Source organism: Saimiri boliviensis, chromosome 19 (genome assembly GCF_048565385.1).
Source record: "Saimiri boliviensis isolate mSaiBol1 chromosome 19, mSaiBol1.pri, whole genome shotgun sequence".
Classification (NCBI taxonomy): Eukaryota; Metazoa; Chordata; class Mammalia; order Primates; family Cebidae; genus Saimiri; species Saimiri boliviensis.
This window is the reverse complement of record NC_133467.1, coordinates 35,335,122-35,356,475: the sequence shown is the minus strand read 5'-3', so window position 1 is coordinate 35,356,475 and position 21,354 is coordinate 35,335,122. Positions and strand designations below refer to the sequence as shown.

At 40.9% G+C, this 21,354-nt stretch overlaps 1 protein-coding gene and 2 non-coding genes across 5 annotated transcripts in view; 1 reads left to right on the top strand and 2 right to left on the bottom strand.

The window, feature by feature from the left end:
* Positions 1-21,354, bottom strand: part of ASH1L (ASH1 like histone lysine methyltransferase) — a 211,600-nt gene that overhangs the window by 64,077 nt on the left and 126,169 nt on the right. For 2 of the 3 annotated variants that reach the window (XM_074389797.1, XM_074389796.1), the window contains exon 6: positions 14,848-15,027. The exons of the other annotated variant lie outside the window; for it this stretch is intronic. In XM_074389797.1, coding sequence (XP_074245898.1) covers positions 14,848-15,027 — 180 coding nt within the window. The remainder of the gene's footprint in view (positions 1-14,847; positions 15,028-21,354) is intronic. 3 annotated transcript variants of the gene reach the window in all.
* LOC120360267 (small nucleolar RNA U13) lies at positions 14,668-14,766 on the bottom strand. Its single transcript, XR_005576838.1, has one exon. It is a non-coding gene; the product is annotated as a small nucleolar RNA U13 (small nucleolar RNA).
* LOC120360226 (U6 spliceosomal RNA) lies at positions 18,098-18,202 on the top strand. Its single transcript, XR_005576803.1, has one exon. It is a non-coding gene; the product is annotated as a U6 spliceosomal RNA (small nuclear RNA).

Below are 21,354 nucleotides of genomic sequence, written 5' to 3'. Positions count from 1 at the left end.
AATTCATATAACTAGTAAATGATGTAGCTAAAAAATGATTTGATAAATTCTATAACCACAAATGGCAATCTATTCTGCATTCCACTGGCAGTTAAACTTTTTTGAAATTACTATTTTCATAAATTATCTTCCTAAAGATGTTAACATTTCTCTCAAAACACTCTATCAACCAAAGTACAGTCTACTTTCCAGAACAGATTTATTTTGCTAATTTTACTTAGATTAACATAAATTTACATATGCCAGCATAGCCAATTATTTACAGGGAGAAATGGTCCAGACCCATACAAAAGATAAATTAAGATCGTATCAGGGTTTGCCGGATGTGGTGGCTCAATTTTGTAATTCCAGCACTTTGGGAGGCTGAGTCAGGCAGATCACTTGAGGCAAGTAGTTCAAGACCAGCCTTGGCCAAAAAAGTGAAACCCAATCTTTACTAAAAATACAACAACTAGCTGGATGTAGAGGCATATGCCGCTAATTCCAGCTACTCATGAGGCTGAGGCACAAGAATTGCCTGAATCCAGGAGGTGGAGGTTGCAGTGAGCTAAGATCGTGCCACTGCACACCAGCATGGGTGACAAGAGTGAGACTCTGTCTCAAAAAAAAAAAAAAATTGTTGAAAAAGATCGGCTGGATGTGGTGGCTCACATCTGTAATCCCAGCACTTTGGGAGGCCAAGGCAGGTGGAATACCTGAGGTCAGGAGTTCAAGACCAGCCTCGCCAACACGGTGAAACCCCATCTCTACTAAAAATACAAAAAATTAGCCAGGGGTGGTGGCAGGCACCTGTAATTTCAGCTACTTGAAAGGCTGAGGCAGGAGATTTGCTTGAACCTGGGAGGTGGAGGTTGCAGTGAGACAAGATAGTGCCAGTGCACTCCAACCTGGATGACAGAGCAAGACTCTGTCTAAAAAAAAAAGATCATACTGGCCAGGCCTGGTGGCTCACGCTTATAATCCCAGCACCCAGCACTTTGGGAGGCCGAGGCAGACAGATCATGATGTCAGGAGTTTGAGACCAGCCTGGTGAACACAGTGAAACTCCATCTCTACTAAAATTATAAAAGACAAAATTAAGGGCGTCGTGGTGGGTGCCTGTAATTCCAGCTACTTGGGAGGCTGAGGCAGGAGAATCGCTTGAACCTGGGAGGCGGAGGTTGTAGTAAGCCGAGATCGTGCCACGGCGCTCCAGCCCAGTGACAGAGCAATACTCCATCTCAAAAAAAAAAACAAAAAAAAAACACACACACATAAAAAACAAAACAAACAGAAAAAATCAAACCAGGGTTAAAATACTTCTGAACATCATATGTAGACAACAAGAAAATAAACTCCCTTAATGTTCTTTTGCCCTGGGAATATGAATTTGAAGGGGGAAGCATGATTTTTTTATAATGCCACCTTTCTTTAACCTTGCTCCAATCCAGACCATTTTACTACACAACTTAAAAATCATCGAGGAGTACAGCACTTTTTGAAAAGAATAAAAAAGTAAAATTATATTTTCAGATTACTATATAAACTTTACCCTAAAAAGTACTCAACATAAAAAATATACATGTTATTCTAGAGCTAACATTCTAAATAAAAATGGAATTAATCAAATGGTCCAGACAAGTTATCCATGTTTTACTGTTTTGCTTTAAAGACAGGGCCTTGTTCTGCTGCCCAGGTTGTACAGTGGAGCAATCCTCAATGAATGCAGCCTTTAACTCCTGGACTCAAGCAATCCCCCCATACCAATCTCCTGAGTAACTAGGACTATAGGTGTGTGTGCAACTATGCCTGGATAATTCTTAAAAACTTATGGTAGAGATGGGGTCCTCACCACCATGCCTAGGCTGGTGTGAAACTCTCAGCCTCAAGCAATCCTCCCAGCTTGGCCTCTCACAGTGCTGGGATTACAGGTATGAGCCAACACACCCAGCCAAGTTAGACTTTTTTCTAGGCATAAAAAGACATGAAGGCCGGGCATGGTTACACACCTGTAATCCCAGCACTTTGGGAGGCTGAGGCGGGTGGATCACCTGAGGACAGGAGTTCAAGACCAGCCTGGTCAAAATGGTGAAACTCCATCTCTACTAAAAAAATAGAAAAATTAGCTGGGCGTGGTGGCACATGCCTGTAATCCCAGGTACTCAGGAAAGTGAGACAGGAGGATCACTTGACCTTGGGAGGCTAAGGCTGCAGTGAACCAAGATCACGCCACTGCACGCTAGCCTGTGTGACGAGAGCGAAACTGTGTCTCAAAAAAAAAAAAAAAAATTTAGCTGGTGGTGGTGCAAATGCCTATAATCCCAGGTTTTGCAGGTTGCGGAGGGATCCCAGGAATTTGAGACCAGCCTCAGCAATATAGTGAAACTCCTGTTTCAAAACAAAGCAAAACAAAAAAAACTACAAAAGATATTACACTACTGTAGAGGCTAGGTGGAGAAAAGCACAAACTCTGCAGCCAATTACTGCTGGAATTCAAATGTTAACTATGCCACTGACTAATTGTACAAACCTAGACAAATTACTTGTAAAGTTTCTCTTAAGTCTCAGCTTCTTCAATAATAATAATACCTGTTCTCTCACGAGGTTCTTGAATAGATTAAATTTGTAAGATAATGTACATAAACTGATTAGCACAGTGACTGGCACATAATAGGTACTCGAGAAGTAATAACTTTCTTTTTACTTCTTCAGTATTAGCCCAGACTAATATACCTGAAAAAATTCCAAATGTTTCAGGAAACTAGATGCAAAAACTGAATGCTAATAACTACCAGAAGAAAATAAAAGAAATTTCTTACTTACTTAAAATTTAGGTGTGGGAGAGCTTTTCTGATGACTCAAAATACAGAAGTCTTTTTTGGAGGGTGGCAATTTAGTCTGTAAAAGCTGTATCCCCTCTTCCACTTCCTGCAGCCAATAAAGGCTGTTCCTACCATTAAAAAGAAATATAGCAGGGTGTGGTGGCACACGCTTATAATCCCAGCTGCTCGGGAGGCTGAGGCAGGAGAGTTGTTTGAACCTGGGAGGTGGAGGTTGCAGTGAGCCAAGATTGCACCACTGCACTCCAGCCTGGCCAACAAGGACAAAACTCTGTCTCAAAAAAAAAAAAAAAAAAAAAAGCAGCAACCTGGGTGTAGTGGCTCACACCTACAACCCCAGCCACTTTGGGAGGCCAAGGAGGGACTTAACTCGAGATCAAGACCAGCCTGGGCAACACAGGGAAACCCTGTCTTTACAAAAAATAAAAAAATTGGTTGAATGTAGTGGCATGCACCTGCAGTCCCAGCTACTCGGGGAAGCTGAGATAAGATGAATGCTTGAACCCAGGAGGGGGAGACTGTAGTGAGCTGGGACTGTGCCACTGTACTCTAGTCTGGATGAGAGGAAGACCCTGTCTTAAAAAAAGAAAATCCACATACACACACACACACAAATAATAATAAAAAAAATAAAAATAAATCCAGAAGCAATTAAGAAAGAAAAAAGGCCAGATACGAAGGTCAAGGCAGAAGGATCACTTGAGGCCAGGAGCTCAAGATAAGCTTAGGTAACATGGCAAGACATCATTGTCTCTACAAAAAATAAAAGAATTAGCTGGTTGTAACAGCATTGGCCTACAAACCCAGCGACCCAGCTACTCAGGAGGTGAAGGCAAGAGGATCCCTTGAGCCTAGGCAGCTGATGCTGCATTGAGCCTTGATTGTTCCACTGCACTCGAACCTGGGCAACAGAGTGAGACTGTCTCAAAACACAAACAAACAAAAAACAAAGCAACGTGGTCAACCTGATTATATAAAAATATGAACCTTTTTCTTTTTTTTTGGTTGGGGATGGAGTTTCACTCTTATTACCCAGACTGGAGTGCAGTGGCACGATCTTGGCTCCTGGCAACCTCTCTCTCCTGGGTTCAAGCAACTCTCCTGTCTCAGCCTCCTGAGTAGCTAGGATTATCGATGCCTGCCAAGATCAAAATAGGTTGGGCATGGTGGCTCATGCCTGTCATCCCAGCAATCTGGGAGGTTGGGGTGGGCAAATTACCTTAGGTCAGGAGTTTGAGACCAGCCTGACCAACATGAAGAAACCCTGCCTCTACAAAAATACAAAAAATTAGCCAGGCATGGTAGTATGCGTCTGTAGTCCCATCTGCTTGGGAGGCTGAAGCAGCAGAATCACCTGAACACGGGAAGTGGAGGTTGCAGTCAGCCAAAATCAGGCCACCACACTCCAGCCTGGATGAGGGAGCCAGACTCTGCCTCAAAAAAAAAAAAAAAAGGTAAAAATAAATGGAAAGACATCCCACATTCACAGATATGATGACCAAATACTGTTAAGATGGCAAAACTTCCTAAGTTGATCTGTAGATTCTGTTCAAAATTCCAGCTGCATTTTTTGCAGAAACAGATAAGCTGATCCTAAAAATCACAGAGAAATGACAAACCCAGGAATAGCCAAAATAATCTTTGGCTAGGAGCAGTGGGTGACACCTATAATCCTAGCACCTTGGGAGGCTGAGATGGGAGGATAGCTTGAGGCCAGGAGTTTGAGACAGCCTGGGCAACATAATGAGGCCTTATTGCTATAAAATATTTAAAAAATATCTGGGTATGGTGATCCACTTATCTCATCCCAGCTACTCAGGAGGCTGAGGCAGGAGGATGGCTTGAGGCTGGGAGATAGAGGCTGAATTAAGCCATGTTTATGCTACTACACTCCAGGCTGAGCCTTAGAGTGAGATTCTGTTTCTAAAAAATAAATAAATAAATAAGCTATAGTAATCAATACAGTGTTTGGACAGTAACAACATATTATTAGCAGCATAACAATAGATACGGCCAATAAGCACAAAAGTCAAATAACAAATTGACAAATGACAAATTGACAAAATATATCTACAATTTATATCACAGACAAAGGAATATCTAATAAAGAACTCTTTAAAACTGACGGGGATAAAGACTAGGAATCCAATAGAAAATGAGGAAACAAACATGAAAAGACAGTTAAAAGAAAAAGATAATTAAGTAGCCTTCAAAGACATTAAGAGATGCTTCACAGCATTACTTACAAAAAATGTGAACTAAACCAGCTTGGACAACATGGTGAAACCCTGTCGCTACTAAGAATACAAAAAGTAGCCAGGCATGGTGGCATACGCCTGTGGTCCTAGCTACTCAGGAGGCTGAGGCAGGAGAACTGCTTGAACCCAGGAGATAGAGGTTTCAGTGAGCTGAGATTGTGCCACTGCACTCCAGCCTGGGTGACAGAGCAAGATTCTGTCTCAAAAAAAAAAAAAAAAAAAAAAAGTGAATTGAAATTCCTCACCTATTGATTAATAAACATACAACAGTTTGATAACATAGGATGGGCTGTGGAAAAGTAAGGCCACTTACATACTTCTAGGACTACAAAAGGATACAATTCTCATGGAAGCAGAATTTAGCAATATTTACAATATTACACATACAATTACTATTTAACCCAGTAATTTAATTTCTAGGAACTCACCCTGAAGATATACCTCCAAAATATCAAACAATATATGGATAAGATTATTCACTGGGCATTATCTTTAGAAGAAAATATTAGAACAACCCTTCCTTACTAGACTGGTTAGACTATGAAGTATCTATATAATCTAGTATCATGCAGCTATAAAAAGTGAAACTGTAGATGTAAACAAATGTTTAGAGCAGGATTACTTGTGATAGCCAAAAGCAGAAACAACCCAAGTGTTCATTAACTGATGAACAGATAAATAAAACGTGGTATATACATGTGTAATGGAATATTATTTGGCAAAAAAGACAGGAATGGTATATATTACAACATGCATGAAACCTGAGAACAATACGCTAAGTGAAAAAAACTCAGTCATGGCCTGGCGTGGTGGCTTAGGCCTGTAATCCCAGAACTTTGGGAGGCCAAGGTGGGTGGATCATGAGGCCAAGAGATCAAGACCATTCTGGTCAACATGGTGAAACCCTGTCTCTACTAAAAATACAAAAAGTAGCTGGGCATGGTGGTACACGCCTGTAGTCCCAGCTACTCGGGAGGCTGAGGCAGGAGAATTGCTTGAACCCAGGAGGTGGAGTGGAGGTTGCAGTGAGCTGAGATCGCACCACGCATTTCAGGCTGGCAACAGAGTGAGAATCCGTCAAACACACACACACACACACACACACACACACACACAGAGAACTCAATCACAAAAAAACACATATTGTATGATACTAAATATCCAGGACAGACAAAAAAAAAACTGTACCTATATTACATACATTCCACACATTAAATATCTAGAATGAACAGAAAGCAGGTAAGCAGTTGCCTAATGGTAGAGAAATTAGGGAGTCATTGCCTAGAGATGTGGGTTTCTTTCTGGAATAATAAAAACATTTTAAAACTGACTTTGGTGATACATGTGCAACTCTGTACATATAATAAAAGTCATGGAACTGTACACTTTGTTATCTCAACAAAGGCTTAGGATTCCTCTCAGTTCAGTCTTAAAGAAGCAGACTCTCTTTGTTGAACACTAGAAGAAGCAATCCACCAACCATGAGTTACACAACTATAAATAAATGAGTTTTGCCTACATCCAATGTGAGTCTGGAATAGAAGCCCCAGCCTCAGATGGTACCTTGATTCTAGCCTTATGAAACCCAGAACAGAGGATCCAACTAAGCCAGGAATAAACTACAATTCCAGGGAATCTGTGAAATAATAAATGGATGATATTCAATCTTCTGCTAAATTTGTGGTAATTTCTTCTACGGCAACAGGAAATTAAAATACACATGTGTGAACATGTATTTTTTCATTCCATGGTCCTGAAAGGGGCTAGAAGCATGGCATAACAGCAATAATAAACGCTCTAGTAGCAAAAAGTACATTGAAAATTGAGATTTTGACTTCTAAATAACAATCCTCACTAAAAGAAACCAAAGCTTCTTGAGTGAAATAGTTGATTCCAGATGCAGGTCAGAGAAAGAACAAGTAAAATAGAACAGCAGCAGCAGAAAAATCAAAATGAAAAACTAAATCCTCACCACCCCAAACAGCAGAAAACAGGGAAGTGCTCAATGATGAGTAATCTGAAGACACACAAAAAGGAAACAGGGACAAGTTTAAAGGGGCTCCTGTGGTAAAATCAGGGAATTTTGAGTAGTTCCCTATATAATGGTGATAACAGATTATAATATACTCGATTTTATGCCAAGCATGATAGGTTACGCCTCCCAGCACTTTGGAAGGCTGAGGCAGAAGGACTTCTTGCGCCCAGGAGTTGGAGTCAAACCTGGGCAATATAGGAAGACCCTATCTCTTGAGAAAAACAAACAAATAAATAAAACTACCCAAACAAAAAAACTTCATGAGTCTATACGGTATTCAAAAGAAAAAAAAAAAAAAAAAGTGAATGGAGAAAAAAACAAAGAGAAGCTCATCTTCATCAGAAAATGTTAGCTAAAAAACGAAGGAATGATGGAATTAGAAAAGTGTCATTTTTGGCCAGGCACAGTGGCTCACGCCTGTAATCCTCCTGCCACAATAATTTTTTTTTTTTTTTGAGATGGAGTCTTGCTCTGTCACCCAGGCTGGAGTGCAGTGGTGCGATCTGGGCTCACTGCAACCTCCACTTCCTGGGTTCAAGCAACTCTCCTGCTTCAGCCTCCCAAGTAGCTGGGACTACAGGCATGTGCTACCACACCCAGCTAATTTTTGCATTTTTGCTAGAGACAGGGTTTCACCATGTTGGCTAGGCTGGTCTCGAACTGCTGACTTCAGGTGATCCATCTGCCTCGGCCTCCCAAAGTGCTGGGATTACTGGGGTGAGCCACTCTGCCCAGCAAAAATTGTCATTTTCGACAATCGATGTAATCATTAACTTAGAAAATGAATATTAATAAATGATTAAATATTATATTTAAAAAGACTGATAGAGAACAGGCTATAGCCTCAAATATTAACCTGTGGTTTAGGACCAATCACAATGGAAAAAAATGTATCTTTACAATTAAAAGATTTGGTGAATACCACCTTAACGAAGTAATCAAACATGGGATCATCATCACTAGGAAAATAAGTGGAATGCAAAAACAAGTATAAAATATCACATATGCAATATTCCTACCATGATTTTTAAAATCTAATTTTATTTATTTTTATTTTTGTAGAGACTAGATCCCACTATGTTGTCCAGGCTGGTAATGAACTCCAACTTCTAGTGACCTTCCAGTCTCAACCTCCCAAAATGTTGAAATTACAGGCATAAGCCAACTCACCCAGGCCTCCGCCAATATTTTTTTAAACCTAAATCTAATCACAAAGATAGGATCAGTGAAATCCAGAATGAAGGGCATTCTAAAAGACAACAAAAGCCTGAGTTCTTCAAAATGGTCGATCTTGGCCAGGCGCCTTGGCTCAAGACCTGTAATCCCAGCAGTTTGGGAGGCTGAGGCAGGTGGATCACTTGAGGTCAGGAGTTCAAGTCCAGCCTGGCCAATATGGTGAAATCCCGTCTCTACTAAAAATACAAAAATTAACCAGGCGTGTTGGTGTGCATGGGTAATCCCAAGTTACTCGGGAGGTTGAGGGAAGAGAATTGCTTGAGCCCAGGAGGCAGAAGTTGTAGTGGGCCAAGATCAAGCCATTGCATTCCAGCCTGGGTGACAGGGCAAGACTCCATCTCAATCAGTCAATCAATCAAACAAAAAACAAGGTCAATCTTTCTTTTCTCTTTTTTTTTTTTTTTGAGATGGAATGTTGCTCTGTAGCCCAGGCTGGAGTGCAGTGATGTAATCTCCGCCCACTGCAACCTCTGCCTCCTGGGTTAAAGTGATTCTCCTGACTCAGCCTTCCCAGTAGCTGGGATTATTGGCACCTGCCACCATGCCCAGCTAATTTTTGTATTTATAGTACAGATGGGGTTTCCCCATATTGGCCAGGTTGGTCTCCAACTCCTAACTTCAGGTGATCTGCCTGCTTCAACCTCCCAAAGTGCTGGGATTACAGGTGTGAGCCACTGTGCCCACTGGTCAATCTTTTTTTTTTTTTTTTTTGAGATAGTCTCACTCTATCACCAGGCTGGAGTGCAGTGGCACAATCCTGGCTTACTTCGACTTCTGTTTTCTGGTTTCAAGTAATTCTCCTGCCTAAGCCTCCCAAGTAGCTGGGACTACAGGCACGCACCAACAAGCCCGGCTAATTTTTTTTTTTTTTAGTAGAGACAGGGTTTCACCATGTTGCCCAGGATGGTCTCGATCTCATGACTTCATGATCTACCCGCCTTGGCCTTCCAAGGTATGGGATTTGCCACTGTGCCCGGCCCAGTGGTCAATCTTATGAAAAACAAATGAGAGAACATTCTAGATTAAAAGAATACACATAGCCGGGCGCGGTGGCTCAAGCCTGTAATCCCAGCACTTTGGGAGGCCGAGGCGGGTGGATCACGAGGTCAAGAGATCGAGACCATCCTGGTCAACATGGTGAAAACCCGTCTCTACTAAAGGTGCAAAAAATTAGTTGGGCATGGTGGCGCGTGCCTGTAATCCCAGCTACTCCGGAGGCTGAGGCAGGAGAATTGCCTGAACCCAGGAGGTGGAGGCTGCGGTGAGCCGAGATCGCGCCATTGCACTCCAGCCTGGGTAACAAGAGCGAAACTCCGTCTCAAAAAAAAAAAAAAAAAAGAATACACATAAAAATCACGTAAGATGTGTGATATTTGTTTGGATCCTAGATTAAAACAAAGCAAAATAAACTGCTATAAATGACAATGTCTAGGAAAATAAGAAAAATATAAAAAATTATATAAAATGGATATATGTTAGAAAATTTTACAAAATTCTTGCTCATTTTACTTTTTATTTTTATGTTTTAGAGACAGGGTCTCATTTTGTTGCTGTAGCTGGGTTGCCATGGTGGGATCACGCCTCACTGCTCCCTCAGACTTTTGTGCTCAAGTGATCTTTCCATCTTGACCTCCCAAATAGCTGGTATATAGGCCTGTGCCACTACTCTCAGCTAAAATAAAAAAAATTTTTTTTGTAGAGATGGGGCCTTGCCATCTTGATCTCCTGGGATCAAGTGATCTTCCTGTTTTGACCTTCCAAATGCTGAGATTGCAGGCATGAGCCACTGCACCTGGCCTGCTTATTTTCATACGTATTAACAACAGTATTCTGATTAGATAGAATATTCTAGTTCTTAGGTGGTAATTACTAAAATCTAAGACATACTAAATATCTGTAGTATATTTTCAAATAAATGAATAATAGGGCCGGGCGTGGTGGCTCAGGCCTGTAATCCCAGCACTGGGAGGCTGAGGCGGGTGGAACACGAGGTCAAGAGATCGAGACCATCCTGGTCAACATGGTGAAACCCCGTCTCTACTAAAAATACAAAAAAGTAGCTGGGCATGGTGGCGCATGACTGTAATCCCAGCTACTCAGGAGGCTGAGGCAGGAGAATTGCCTGAACCTAGGAGGCGGAGGTTACGGTGAGCCAAGATCGCGCCATTGCACTCCAGCCTGGGTAACAAGAGTGAAACTCCATCTCAAAAACAACAACAACAACAACAAATAAATGAATAAAATTAAGATAAAGCAACTGTGATACAATATTAATAAATAACAAATCTAGGTTAGAATATATGTGTGTTCATTTGCAATTTTTAAAATTTTTCTGTAGGTTTAAGTATTCTCAAGATACAACTGAAAAAAAAATTAGTATTATCAGGGAAGGTAATTGTCATGATAAACAAAATTTGCTTCTCTAGGCTTTATGGAAAATGGATTAAATAATTTCTAACATTATGTTCAAGCTGTAAAAATGCTTGTATTATTTTCTCTTTCTTTTTTTGAGACACAGCTTCAAAAAAAGCTTTGTTGACCAGGCATGGTGGCTCACATCTATAATTCCAGCACTTTGGAAGGCTAAGGTAGGCGGATGACAAGATCAGGAGTTTGAAACCATCCTGTTCAACATGGTGAAACACCATCTCTACTAAAAACACAAATTAGCCAGGTGTGATGGCGTGTGCCTGTAATCTCAGTTATTCAGGAGGCTGAGGCAGGAGAATGGCTTGAACCTGAGAGGTGGAGGTTGCAGCAAGCCGAGATTACGTCACTGCACTTCGGCCTGGGCCACGGAGTGAGACTTCATCTCAAAAAAAAAAGCCTTGTCACTTGTCACTTAGACTAGAGTGCAATGGCACAAACACAACTCACTGCAGCCTTGGATCCGTGAGCTCAAGTGATCTGTCCACCTCAGTCTTACAAGTAGCTGGGACTACAGGTGTGCCCTACCATACCAGGTGAATTAAAAAAAATTTTTTTTTTTTTTTGAGCCACTACATCTGGCTAATTTTTGTATTTTTAGCAGAAATAGGGTTTCATCATGTTGGCCTGACTGGTCTTGAACTCCTGACTTCAAGTAGTCTGCCCACCTCGGCCTCCCAAAGTGTTGGGATTACAGGCATGAGCCACTGCACCCAGCCTAAATTTCTATATTTTTAGTAGAGACAAGTTCTTGTTACATTGTCCAGGTTGGTCTCCTGGGCAACAACTCCTGGGCTCAAGCAATCCTCCAGCTCCAGTCTCCCGAAATGCTGAGGCAGGAGAGTCACTTAAACTTGGGAGGCAGAGGCTGCAGTGAGCTGAGACTTGAGCCACTGCACTCTAGCCTGGTCGAGAAGAGAGAAACTCCATCTCAAACAAAACAAAACAAAAAAAACAAAACAAAACAAAAAACCTCAAACAAACAAAAACACAAAAAATAAAACTGAAAAGAGAGGTTCGGAGAGTTTCTAGATAGCTGAACATGTGCGGGTTCCCGGAGGGTGGTGCGCTCAAGGAGGGGTGAAAGCCCCATGCTCCTTCACCAATACATTGCTTCGTCTGTATCTTTTGTTATACCCTTTATGATAAACCAGTAAAAGGAAGTACATGTTTCCTTGAGTTTTGTGAGGCATTCCAGCAAATTAATCAAACTCAAAGAGAAAGATGGGCAAACCTCAACTTGAAGCTGGTTAGTCAAAAGTTCTGGAGACTCAGACTTGTGTCAGGTCTGAATGGAGGGTAGTGGTCTTGGGAACTGAGCACCCAACCTATAGGATCTGACACTATATCCAGGTAAACAGTGTCAATTGAATTGAAGGACATCCAGGTGGTGCCTCTTGCTTGGTGTATGGGAAACGCCCCATGATTTTAGTTATAGAAGTTTTCTGCGTGTTTTCAAAATTTTATTTAAAAAAATTTTTGTTTTTTTTTTTCAACCAACAGTTTGCTCTTATTAGTTGATGATTATTGTGATAAGAGAGCAGAGGAAAACCACAGTCTAAGAGGTTTTTCCTAAGCAAGAAATAAAACTTGAATTTCATTTAGCAGAATATCTGAAATATATTTCTGCTCTATTTAGCAAAGACACTGTTCCAAAATTATGACTCAATTAGATGTATCCCAAAGTGTATTTCCACTTTCTCATTTCTACAGACAGAATGCTGATTTTTTTCTTTTTTAAAAAAGGGCCAACTGTCATTAACTCCATCAGCTCATTCATTTTATCTTTAAAAAATTTTTTAAATCTTTTTATTATTTTATTTTTATTTTTAGGGCGTTTTTTTTTCCTTAACAGCTATTACCATCTAGAGTAATGACCATTATTTCGCCAGCCTGTCTTATGGCTAAAGTGTGGCTACACAACTTAAATTCTAGCCAATTTATATACAGGTGAGGTTGAATTTTTCTTACAAAGAAGGAGCATGCTTTTCCTCCTCTCCCTCTTTTCTATCTATAACAAACATCTCATGGCTGAACTCTAGTAGCTATGTTGGAACATGAGGGAATCTTAAAAGTAATGTATGATTAGCGCTGAGATAGAAGGAAAAAAAGGAGCCTAGGTCCCTGAAGACATTGTGAAGGTACCATTATGAATTCTGAATTACATACTTAACAACCTCTCTGAAATTAAAAAAAAATAATAAGTGCCTATTTAAAGTCTTGGTTATTTGAGATGATTTATTATTATAATTAGCAAAATATAAGCTCAATTAGTAAAATGTTTTCATGATCTAAGAGGCACATACAGAGTATAAAAATTTTGTGATACCTACCTCAGTGACAAATCAATAAAAAATCTTTTACATGTAAAATAAGTGGTATGTTTTACATGTCAATTACATTAACAACACCAAATGAGATGTATTTCTAAAACATAAGGTTTCTTCTTTCAATTTTATTCTTCTTTTTGTCTAAGTTCAGATATTCAAGACTTTTTGATAGAAACTGTGAGAGTTTTGCCACCAGTAATTCATTCATTTTCTACCCTGCCGCCAGAATTATCTTAAACAAACCTACACTTTTTACATCCATCCCCCCAAACTCATTTTTGAGTTCCTATAGCAAAATAACATAAAAATGGAATATCTGAAAGTCAACTAAATATCTCAAAGTTCATAGTTACATGTTCCTTATCACATAATGTTTATTTACCACAAGGCCACTGCATTTCAGAAACCCTAAAATTTTAAGTTGTTTAGATATATGAAAAATCTTTGTATCCTAGAATGTGCCTTTTTACATGCTGTTCTAACTGGAATATCATTCTCCATCTGGTAATCTACCAAACCTCTAAATCCTAACTCAACCAGAAAATATTTCTTAATTGATGATAATTTGCTGTCCCTTTGGTGCTTTAAAAATTCTCAATTAGAGGCCAGGCGCGGTGGCTCACACCTGTAACCCCAGCACTTTGGGAGGCAGAGGTGGGCGGATCATGAGGTCAAGAGATTGAGACCATCTTGGCCAACATGGTGAAACCCGGTCTCTACTGAAAGTACAAAAAGTTAGCTGGGCGTGGTGGTGCCTGCCTGTAGTCCCAGCTACTCAGGAGGCTGAGGCAGGAGAATTGCTTGAAACCAGAAAATGGAAGTTGCAGTGAGGCGGGATCGTGCCACTGCACTCCAGACTGGCAACAGAGCAAGAGACTCATGTCAAAAAATAAAATAAAAATAAAAAAATCTCAATTAGAGTGCTTATTAAGTTGTACTTTGCCAAGAGAATACGAAGTTCTTAAAAGCAAGCTAGAGCATAGTGGCTCATGCCTATAATCCCAGCACTTTGGGAGGTGGAGGTGGGCAAATGATGAGGTCAAGAGATTGAGACCATCCTGGCCAAGATGGTGAAACCCTGTCTCTACTAAAAATACAAAAATTAACTGGGTGGTAGCACGTGCCTGTAGTCCCAGCCACTCGGGAGACTGAGGCAGGAGAATTGCTTGAACCTGGGAGGCTGAGGTTGCAGTGAGCCGAGATCACGTCACTGCACTCCAGTCTGACGCCTGGTGACAGAGTGAGACTCTGTCTCAAAAAAAAAAAAAAAAAAAAAAAAAAAGGCAAGCTAAATATTTTATTCATCTGACAAACTTCATGGAACAGAGAATCTAATCAATGAAAAGTGAAGTCACCAATATCAAAAATGAAGTAACCAAATCATTTTAGTTACACAGCACCATTTTTCGTTTAAGTTAATAAGAAAAGCATCATTAGAATGTATATCTAGAAAGGCAGAGAGAAGATAAAGATCAGAAAGACAATTAGTCTCACACAACACAGGACAGTAGAGTGAACACTGATATTTGAGTCTATTACTTTTGTACTGGTTTCTCCCCTCCCATCAGGGGAGAATTGACCTTGACACAAAGTTTGAGGGAAGCATATTTCATATATGAGCGTGAAAACACAATCATCACGCTTATTAAATACAAAAGGATCTATATTGTTTTTTGATAGTCAAAGTATTCTTTCAAACGTGGAAGAAAAAGGGATGTTAGCTAGAAGGTACTGCTACTTACTCTGTAGTTTTGTAAACGTCAGAATACAGCCCTGCTTTCTGATACTTCTTCTTTGGGGGACGTGGGGCCTTCTTTTCCCTTGGGATGAGAGAAAGCACAGGCTGCAAGGTACTTTCAGGTTCAGGAGGTTTAGCTGGGGTTTCAGGAGGACTGGGAATCTCAACTGGTGCTTCATTAAAGCTAGAAAGAGAAGTTTAAAGATAATTTTATTGTGGAAAAAAATGTTTTCCTACAAATAATTGTCTATTTTTTAAAAATCACAGCAATTAAAAAAAGATCAGTGTAGGCCAAGTGTGATGGCTCACGCTTGTAATCCCAGCACTCTGGGAGGCAGAGGCGGGAGGATCATGAGGTCAGGAGTTCGAGACCAGCCTGGCCAACATGGTGAAACGCCATCCCAACTAAAAATACAAAAATTAGCCAGGCATGGCGGCACACGCCTGTAGTCCCAGCTACTTGGAAGGCTGAGGCAAAAGAATCATTTGAGGCTGCAGTGAGCAGAGATTGTGCCACTGCACTCCAGCCTGGGCAACAGAGCGAGACTCTATCTCAAAAAAAAAAAGAGCGAGAGAGATACGGGGACTTCCTTATCTGGCCGTGCTGAAATAACTGATACCAGACTTCTCCCGACAAGAGATTAACAGAAATACAGTACTCTACTAGATACTGAGAGAAAATTTTATTTTATTTTTTGAGTCAGTGTCTCGCTCTGTTGCCCAGGCTGGAGTGCAGGGGTGCAATCTCAGCTCACTGCAATCTCGGTCTCCTTGGTTCAAGTGATTCTCCTGATTCAGCCTCCAGAGTAGCTGGGATTACAGGTGCCTACTACCATGCCTAATTTGTGTATTTTTAGGAGAGACAGGGTTTTGCCATGCTGGCCAGGCTGGTCTTGAACTCCTGATCTCAGATGATCGCCTGCCTTGGCCTCCCAAAGTGCTGGGATTACCCAGCCTGAGAAAATTTTAAAAAACAATTATCAGATACTGGACAACAGTGCAGCACTGTGATTCTTGAGAAATCAGAAGAAAAAAAATGTGGTGAGTCACACAACCACCTTGGCTTTTTTTTTTTTTTTTTTTTTGAGATGAAATCTCACTCTGTCCCAGGCTGGAGTGAAGTGGCATGAACTCAGCTTATTGCAACCTCTGCCTCCCAGGTTTAAGCGATTCTCCTGCCTCCGCCTCCTGAGTAGCTGGGATTACAAGCGCCTGTCACCACATCCAGTTGATTTTTGTATTTTTAGTAGAGATGGGGTTTTACCATGTTGGCCAAACTCCTAACCTCAGGTGATCCACTCATCCAAAGTGATGGGATTATTGGCATGAGTCACTTCGTGTGTGTGTGTGTGTGTGTGTGTGTGTGTGTGTGAGAGAGAGAGAGAGAGAGAGAGAAAGAGAGAGAGAGAGAGAAAGAGACAGAGATGGAGTCTCCCTCTGTCTCCTAGGCTGCATTACAGTGGCATGATCTTGGCTTACTGCAACCTCTCTCCCTGCTGGGCTCAAGCAATTCTCCTACCTCAGCCTCCCGAGCAGCTGAGATTACAGGTGTGTGCCACCACACCCAGCTAATTTGTTTTGTATTTTTAGTAGAGATGGGCTTTCACCATGTTGTCCAGGCTGGTCTCGAACTCCTGACCTCAGGTGATCTACCCGCCTCAGCTTCCCAAAGTGCTGAGATTACAGGCATGAGCCATCATGCCCAGACCGACTTTGCCTTTCTAAGAATGACTGCGGGTCAGGAGTAGAAACCAAGCAGAGTATGACCAAACTGATGAGTTGAAAAGGGATGTATCAGACTACAGAGGGAATGAGATAGCTGGAATTTGTGGAACTGAGTATCAAAATGGAAAAAGCTATGGACAATTACAACTCTAGAAATCTTAACTATGGGTGTCTCTTTTAGGATACTGCTAAACATACACGTGAAGGGTACAATACCATATGGCTGAACAAAGACCGACCAGAAAACTGTAACATGAGCAATTCATACAACTTACACATGATGCCAGACACTCAGATTCTATTAGGCAAAGTAGAAATACATTGTTCAACAACAGGGGACATTAAACAGCAAGCCCAGAGGGTAATGTTATCCACTGTTAGAGGGCTTAACTATCCCTGGAATAAAGACCAGCCGTTGCTTAGTTTAAAAACAATATTCATGAGAATCCAAAGTGATCCATAAGCAACTTAACTGCCTACCAAAGTAAAATAGAATATTTGTAAAGGAAACCAACAAAAACCAGACACACATGTGACATCATTATGTGGTGCATCCAGTAATAAATTTCTACATACGCCAAAATGCAGGAAAATGTAAACTAGGAGAAAAATCATTCAGTAAAAACAGCAATAGAAATAGAAATCACAAAGACAGAAGGGAAAATAACTTTAAAGTACTACTCTACAAGAATAAATCAGAAATTTGGAGGAATATATGAAGATAACAAGGAGAGAAACAGATTTAACAACAACAACAACAACAAAAGGAATACTGAGAATTGATAAACACAAAATCTGAAACAAAAAATTGCAGAGTACTTAATAGCAAATAAAACACTGGAGATCAGTGAACTTGAAGATTAGCAATAGAAACAACACAAACTGACATACAGAGATTAAAATAAAGAAAAGAATCAATTACCTAGAGAATATAATGCTAACAGAATCTCAGAATCCCAGGAAAGGAGAAAACTTAGTATCAAAACAACTGAACACTTGTAAACAACAAAACCAGATATAAAATGATGTAATAGTCATAAAAAACTCACACTGAAAAAAATTGAGAGTAATGGCTAAAAAATTTCCCAAATTTGATAAAAAGTATAACCTCAAAGTTAGAAGAAACTAAGCAAATCACAGGCAGGATAAACTTGAATAAAACAAATAAGCTACAATATATTATAATAAGCTTGCTGAAAACTACTGATGAAAGAAACAAAAGAAGCTGAAGAAAAAACCACATATTATAAAAAGGGGTATAAAAATGAGTTTAGAGGCTGAACACAATGGCTCACGCTTGTAATGCCAGCACTTTGTGAGGCTGAGGTGGGAGTATTGCTTGAGTCCAGGAGTTCAAGACCAGCCTGGGCAACACAGTAAGACCTGTTTCTTAAAAAAGTTTAGATCTCATATCCGAAACAACACAAACCAGATGTAATGACATCTAAGAGTGCTAAAAGAGGAAATGGGGAAGCTTATCAAAATATAAATCTAAATCAAACAAAAACATCTTTAAAAAAATAAAAAATGTACTTGATTCAGCAGCACATATACTAAAACTGGAACAATACAGAGAAGATTAGCATGGCCCTCATGCAAGAATGATATGCAAACTTGTGTTCTTTTTTTTTTTTAGACGGAGTCTGGCTCTATCACCCAAGCAACCTCCACCTCCAGGGTTCAAGTCATTTTCATGCCTCAGCCTCCTGCATAGCTGGGATTATGGCACATGCCACCACACCCAGCTAATTTTTGTATTTTTAGTACAGACGGAGTTTCACCATGTTGGCCAGGATGGTTTCAACCTCCTGACCTTGTGATCCACCATACCCAGTGAAGTGTTCCATATTTTAAAACAAAGCATTGTACTTAGAAAATAATAAAGGTGATTCTTGTTCCAGAAAAAAATGGAACAGATGCACATTTACCTCTCATTTTGCTAAGTACAACTAAAAACTCTGGAAATCATCTATAAAATAAACATAAGAAAACATACTGGCAATAACAAGGCAGGAAGTTTGCCAGATATTTGTTTGGCCTCATGTGTACAGGATAATGTGTATAAAGATTCCCTGTTATCAAGGACAAGGAAAATATATGCTTTCATCATGTATGTTCAGTATCATAATAAAGGTCCTAGCCACTGCAAAAAGGCAAGAAAAAGAAAATAATATTGAAAAGGAAGAACTATCTCTACTCACACATTACATGAATGCCTATATAAAAACACCCAAAGACTCTACAAAAGAGAAACTACTATACTTAGTGAATTACACGGCAATGTTGCAGAACCCAAGGACAAATTCAACTGTATTTCTATGTTCTATCAATGAGAAAATGGAAATCAAAATTAAACAATGCTACTTACAATAGTAGAAAAGAGGCCAGGTGGGGTGGCCCACTCCTGTAATCCCAACACTGTGGGAGGTAAGGAGGGCAGATCATATATGGTTAGGAGTTTGAGACCAGTCTGGCCAACATGGTGAAAGCCTGTCTCTACTAAAAACACAAAAATTATCAGGGTGTGGTGGCATGAACCTGTAGTCTAGCTCCTTGGGAGACTGAAGCAGGACAATTGCCTCAACACAGGATGGTCTCGATCTCTCGACCTCATGATCCACCCACCTCGGCCTCCCAAAGTGCTGGGATTACAGGCTTGAGCCACCGCACCTGGCAAATTTTTGTATTTTTAGTAGAGACAAGGTTTCACCATGTTGACCAGTATGGTCTCGATCACCTGACCTTGTGATCTGCCCACCTTGTCCTCCCAAAGTGCTAGGATTACAGGCACCAGTCACAATGTCTGGCTAATTTTTTTTTCTATATTTAGTACAGACAGGGTTTCACCATGTTGATCTGGCTGATCTTGAACTCCTGACCTCAAGTGATCCACTTGCCTCGGCCTCCCAAAGTGTTGGGATTACAGGTGTGAGTCACCGTGCCCAGCTCACTTTCTGTTCTTCAAAAAATAATTAATATTAGCTCTGGCAATGGGTATGAAGTAGTATCTCCTTGTAGTTTGGGTTTGCATTGCCCTAATGATTAGTGATGTTGAGTATCTTCCCATGTGTTTATTAACCATTTGTATATCTTCTTTCCAGAACAAAGTACTTGTGTCTGCATTCAAAGCCTGTTCAGGAATATCCTTTCTTGCTAATGATTTCCACCCCTACCCCTGCCAAAACAGAGTCTCATTGCATTGCCCAGGCTAGAGTGCAAGGGTGATCTCAGCTCACTACAACCTCTGCCTCCTGGGTTCAAGTGATTCTCCTGCCTCGGCCTCCCGATAACTGGGATTACAAGTGTGTGCCACCATGCTCTGCCAATTTTTATATTTTTAGCAGAGACAGGGTTTCACCATGTTGGCCAGGCTGCTCTTGAACTCCTGACCTCAGCCTCCCAAAGTGCTGGAATTACAGATGTAAGCCACTGGGCCCAGCCACTCATGATTTTCTTAATAGCATCTGGGAACTTGTTTACTACTTCTTGGTTGGCAGAATATGCTTCTCTTTTTATCTTGACTTTTAAAATTTTTATTTTTTGAGATGGAGTTTCACTTTGCCACCCAGGCTGGAGTGCAGTGGTGTGATCTCAGTTTACTGCAGCGTCCGCCTCCTGGGTTCAAGTGATTCTCCTGCCTCAGCCTCCTGAACATCAAAGACTATACAGGCACCTGCCACCACGCCTGGCTAATTTTTTTTGTTTTTAATAGAGATAGCGTTTCACCATGTTGACCAGGCTGGTCTTGAATTTCTGACTTCAAGTGATTCACCTGCCTCGGCTTCCCAAAGTACTGAGATCACAGATGTGAGCCACCATGCCAGTCTTTTTTTTCTTTTTAGAGAAAGGGTCTCATTCTGTGGCACAGGCTAGAGTACACTGGTGCAATCACATTTCACTACAGCTTTGACCTCCTGGGCTCAAGGGATCCTCTCACCTCAGCCTCCCAAGTAGCTTAGACTACAGGCATGTACCACTATGCCTAGCTAATTTTTAATATTTTTTTGTAGACAAAAGGTCTTCCTATGCTGCCTAGGCTGGTCTCAAACTCCTGGACTCAAGCAATCTTCCCACCTCGGCTTTCCAAAGTGTTAGAATTACAGGTGTGAACTACCATGCCTCACCTAACTTGACATTTTAAAATCCAAACCTCCTTCTAGAATTATCAAACCATCCTTTGCTAGCACTAAAGACTCCAGGTTTAGATCTTTCACTTTTGTTTTGCTTTAAGTTGTCATATAATGACTTTGCTTTTTCTTGAATTGTATTATAATGTATATATATGCCTTTCTTTTCTTTTCTTTTTTGAGACAGAGTTTGCTCTGTCCACAGGCTGGAGTGCAGTGGCGCAATCTCGGCTCACTACAACCTCCGCCTCCTGGGTTCAAGTGATTCTTCCGCCTCAGCTTCCCGAGTAGCTGGGACCACAGGCACATGCCACCACACCCGGCTAATTTTTTTTGTATTTTTAGTAGAGACAGGGTTTCACCGTGTTGCCCAGGATGGTCTCGATCTCTTGACCTCGTGTTCTGCCCGCCTCGGCCTCCCAAAGTGCTGGGATTACAGGCGTGAGCTACCGTGCCCGGCTGTTTTTTTTTTTTCTTCTTTTTTTCTTTTTTTGAGATGGAGTCTCGCTGTGTCACCCGGGCTGGAGTGCAGTGGTGTGATTCTGGTTCCCTGCAACACCTGTCTCCCGGGCTCAAGCAATTCTCCCTGCCTCAGTCTTCTGAGTAGCTGGGATTACAGGTGCCTACCACCACGTCCCGCTAAGTTCTATTTTTAGCAG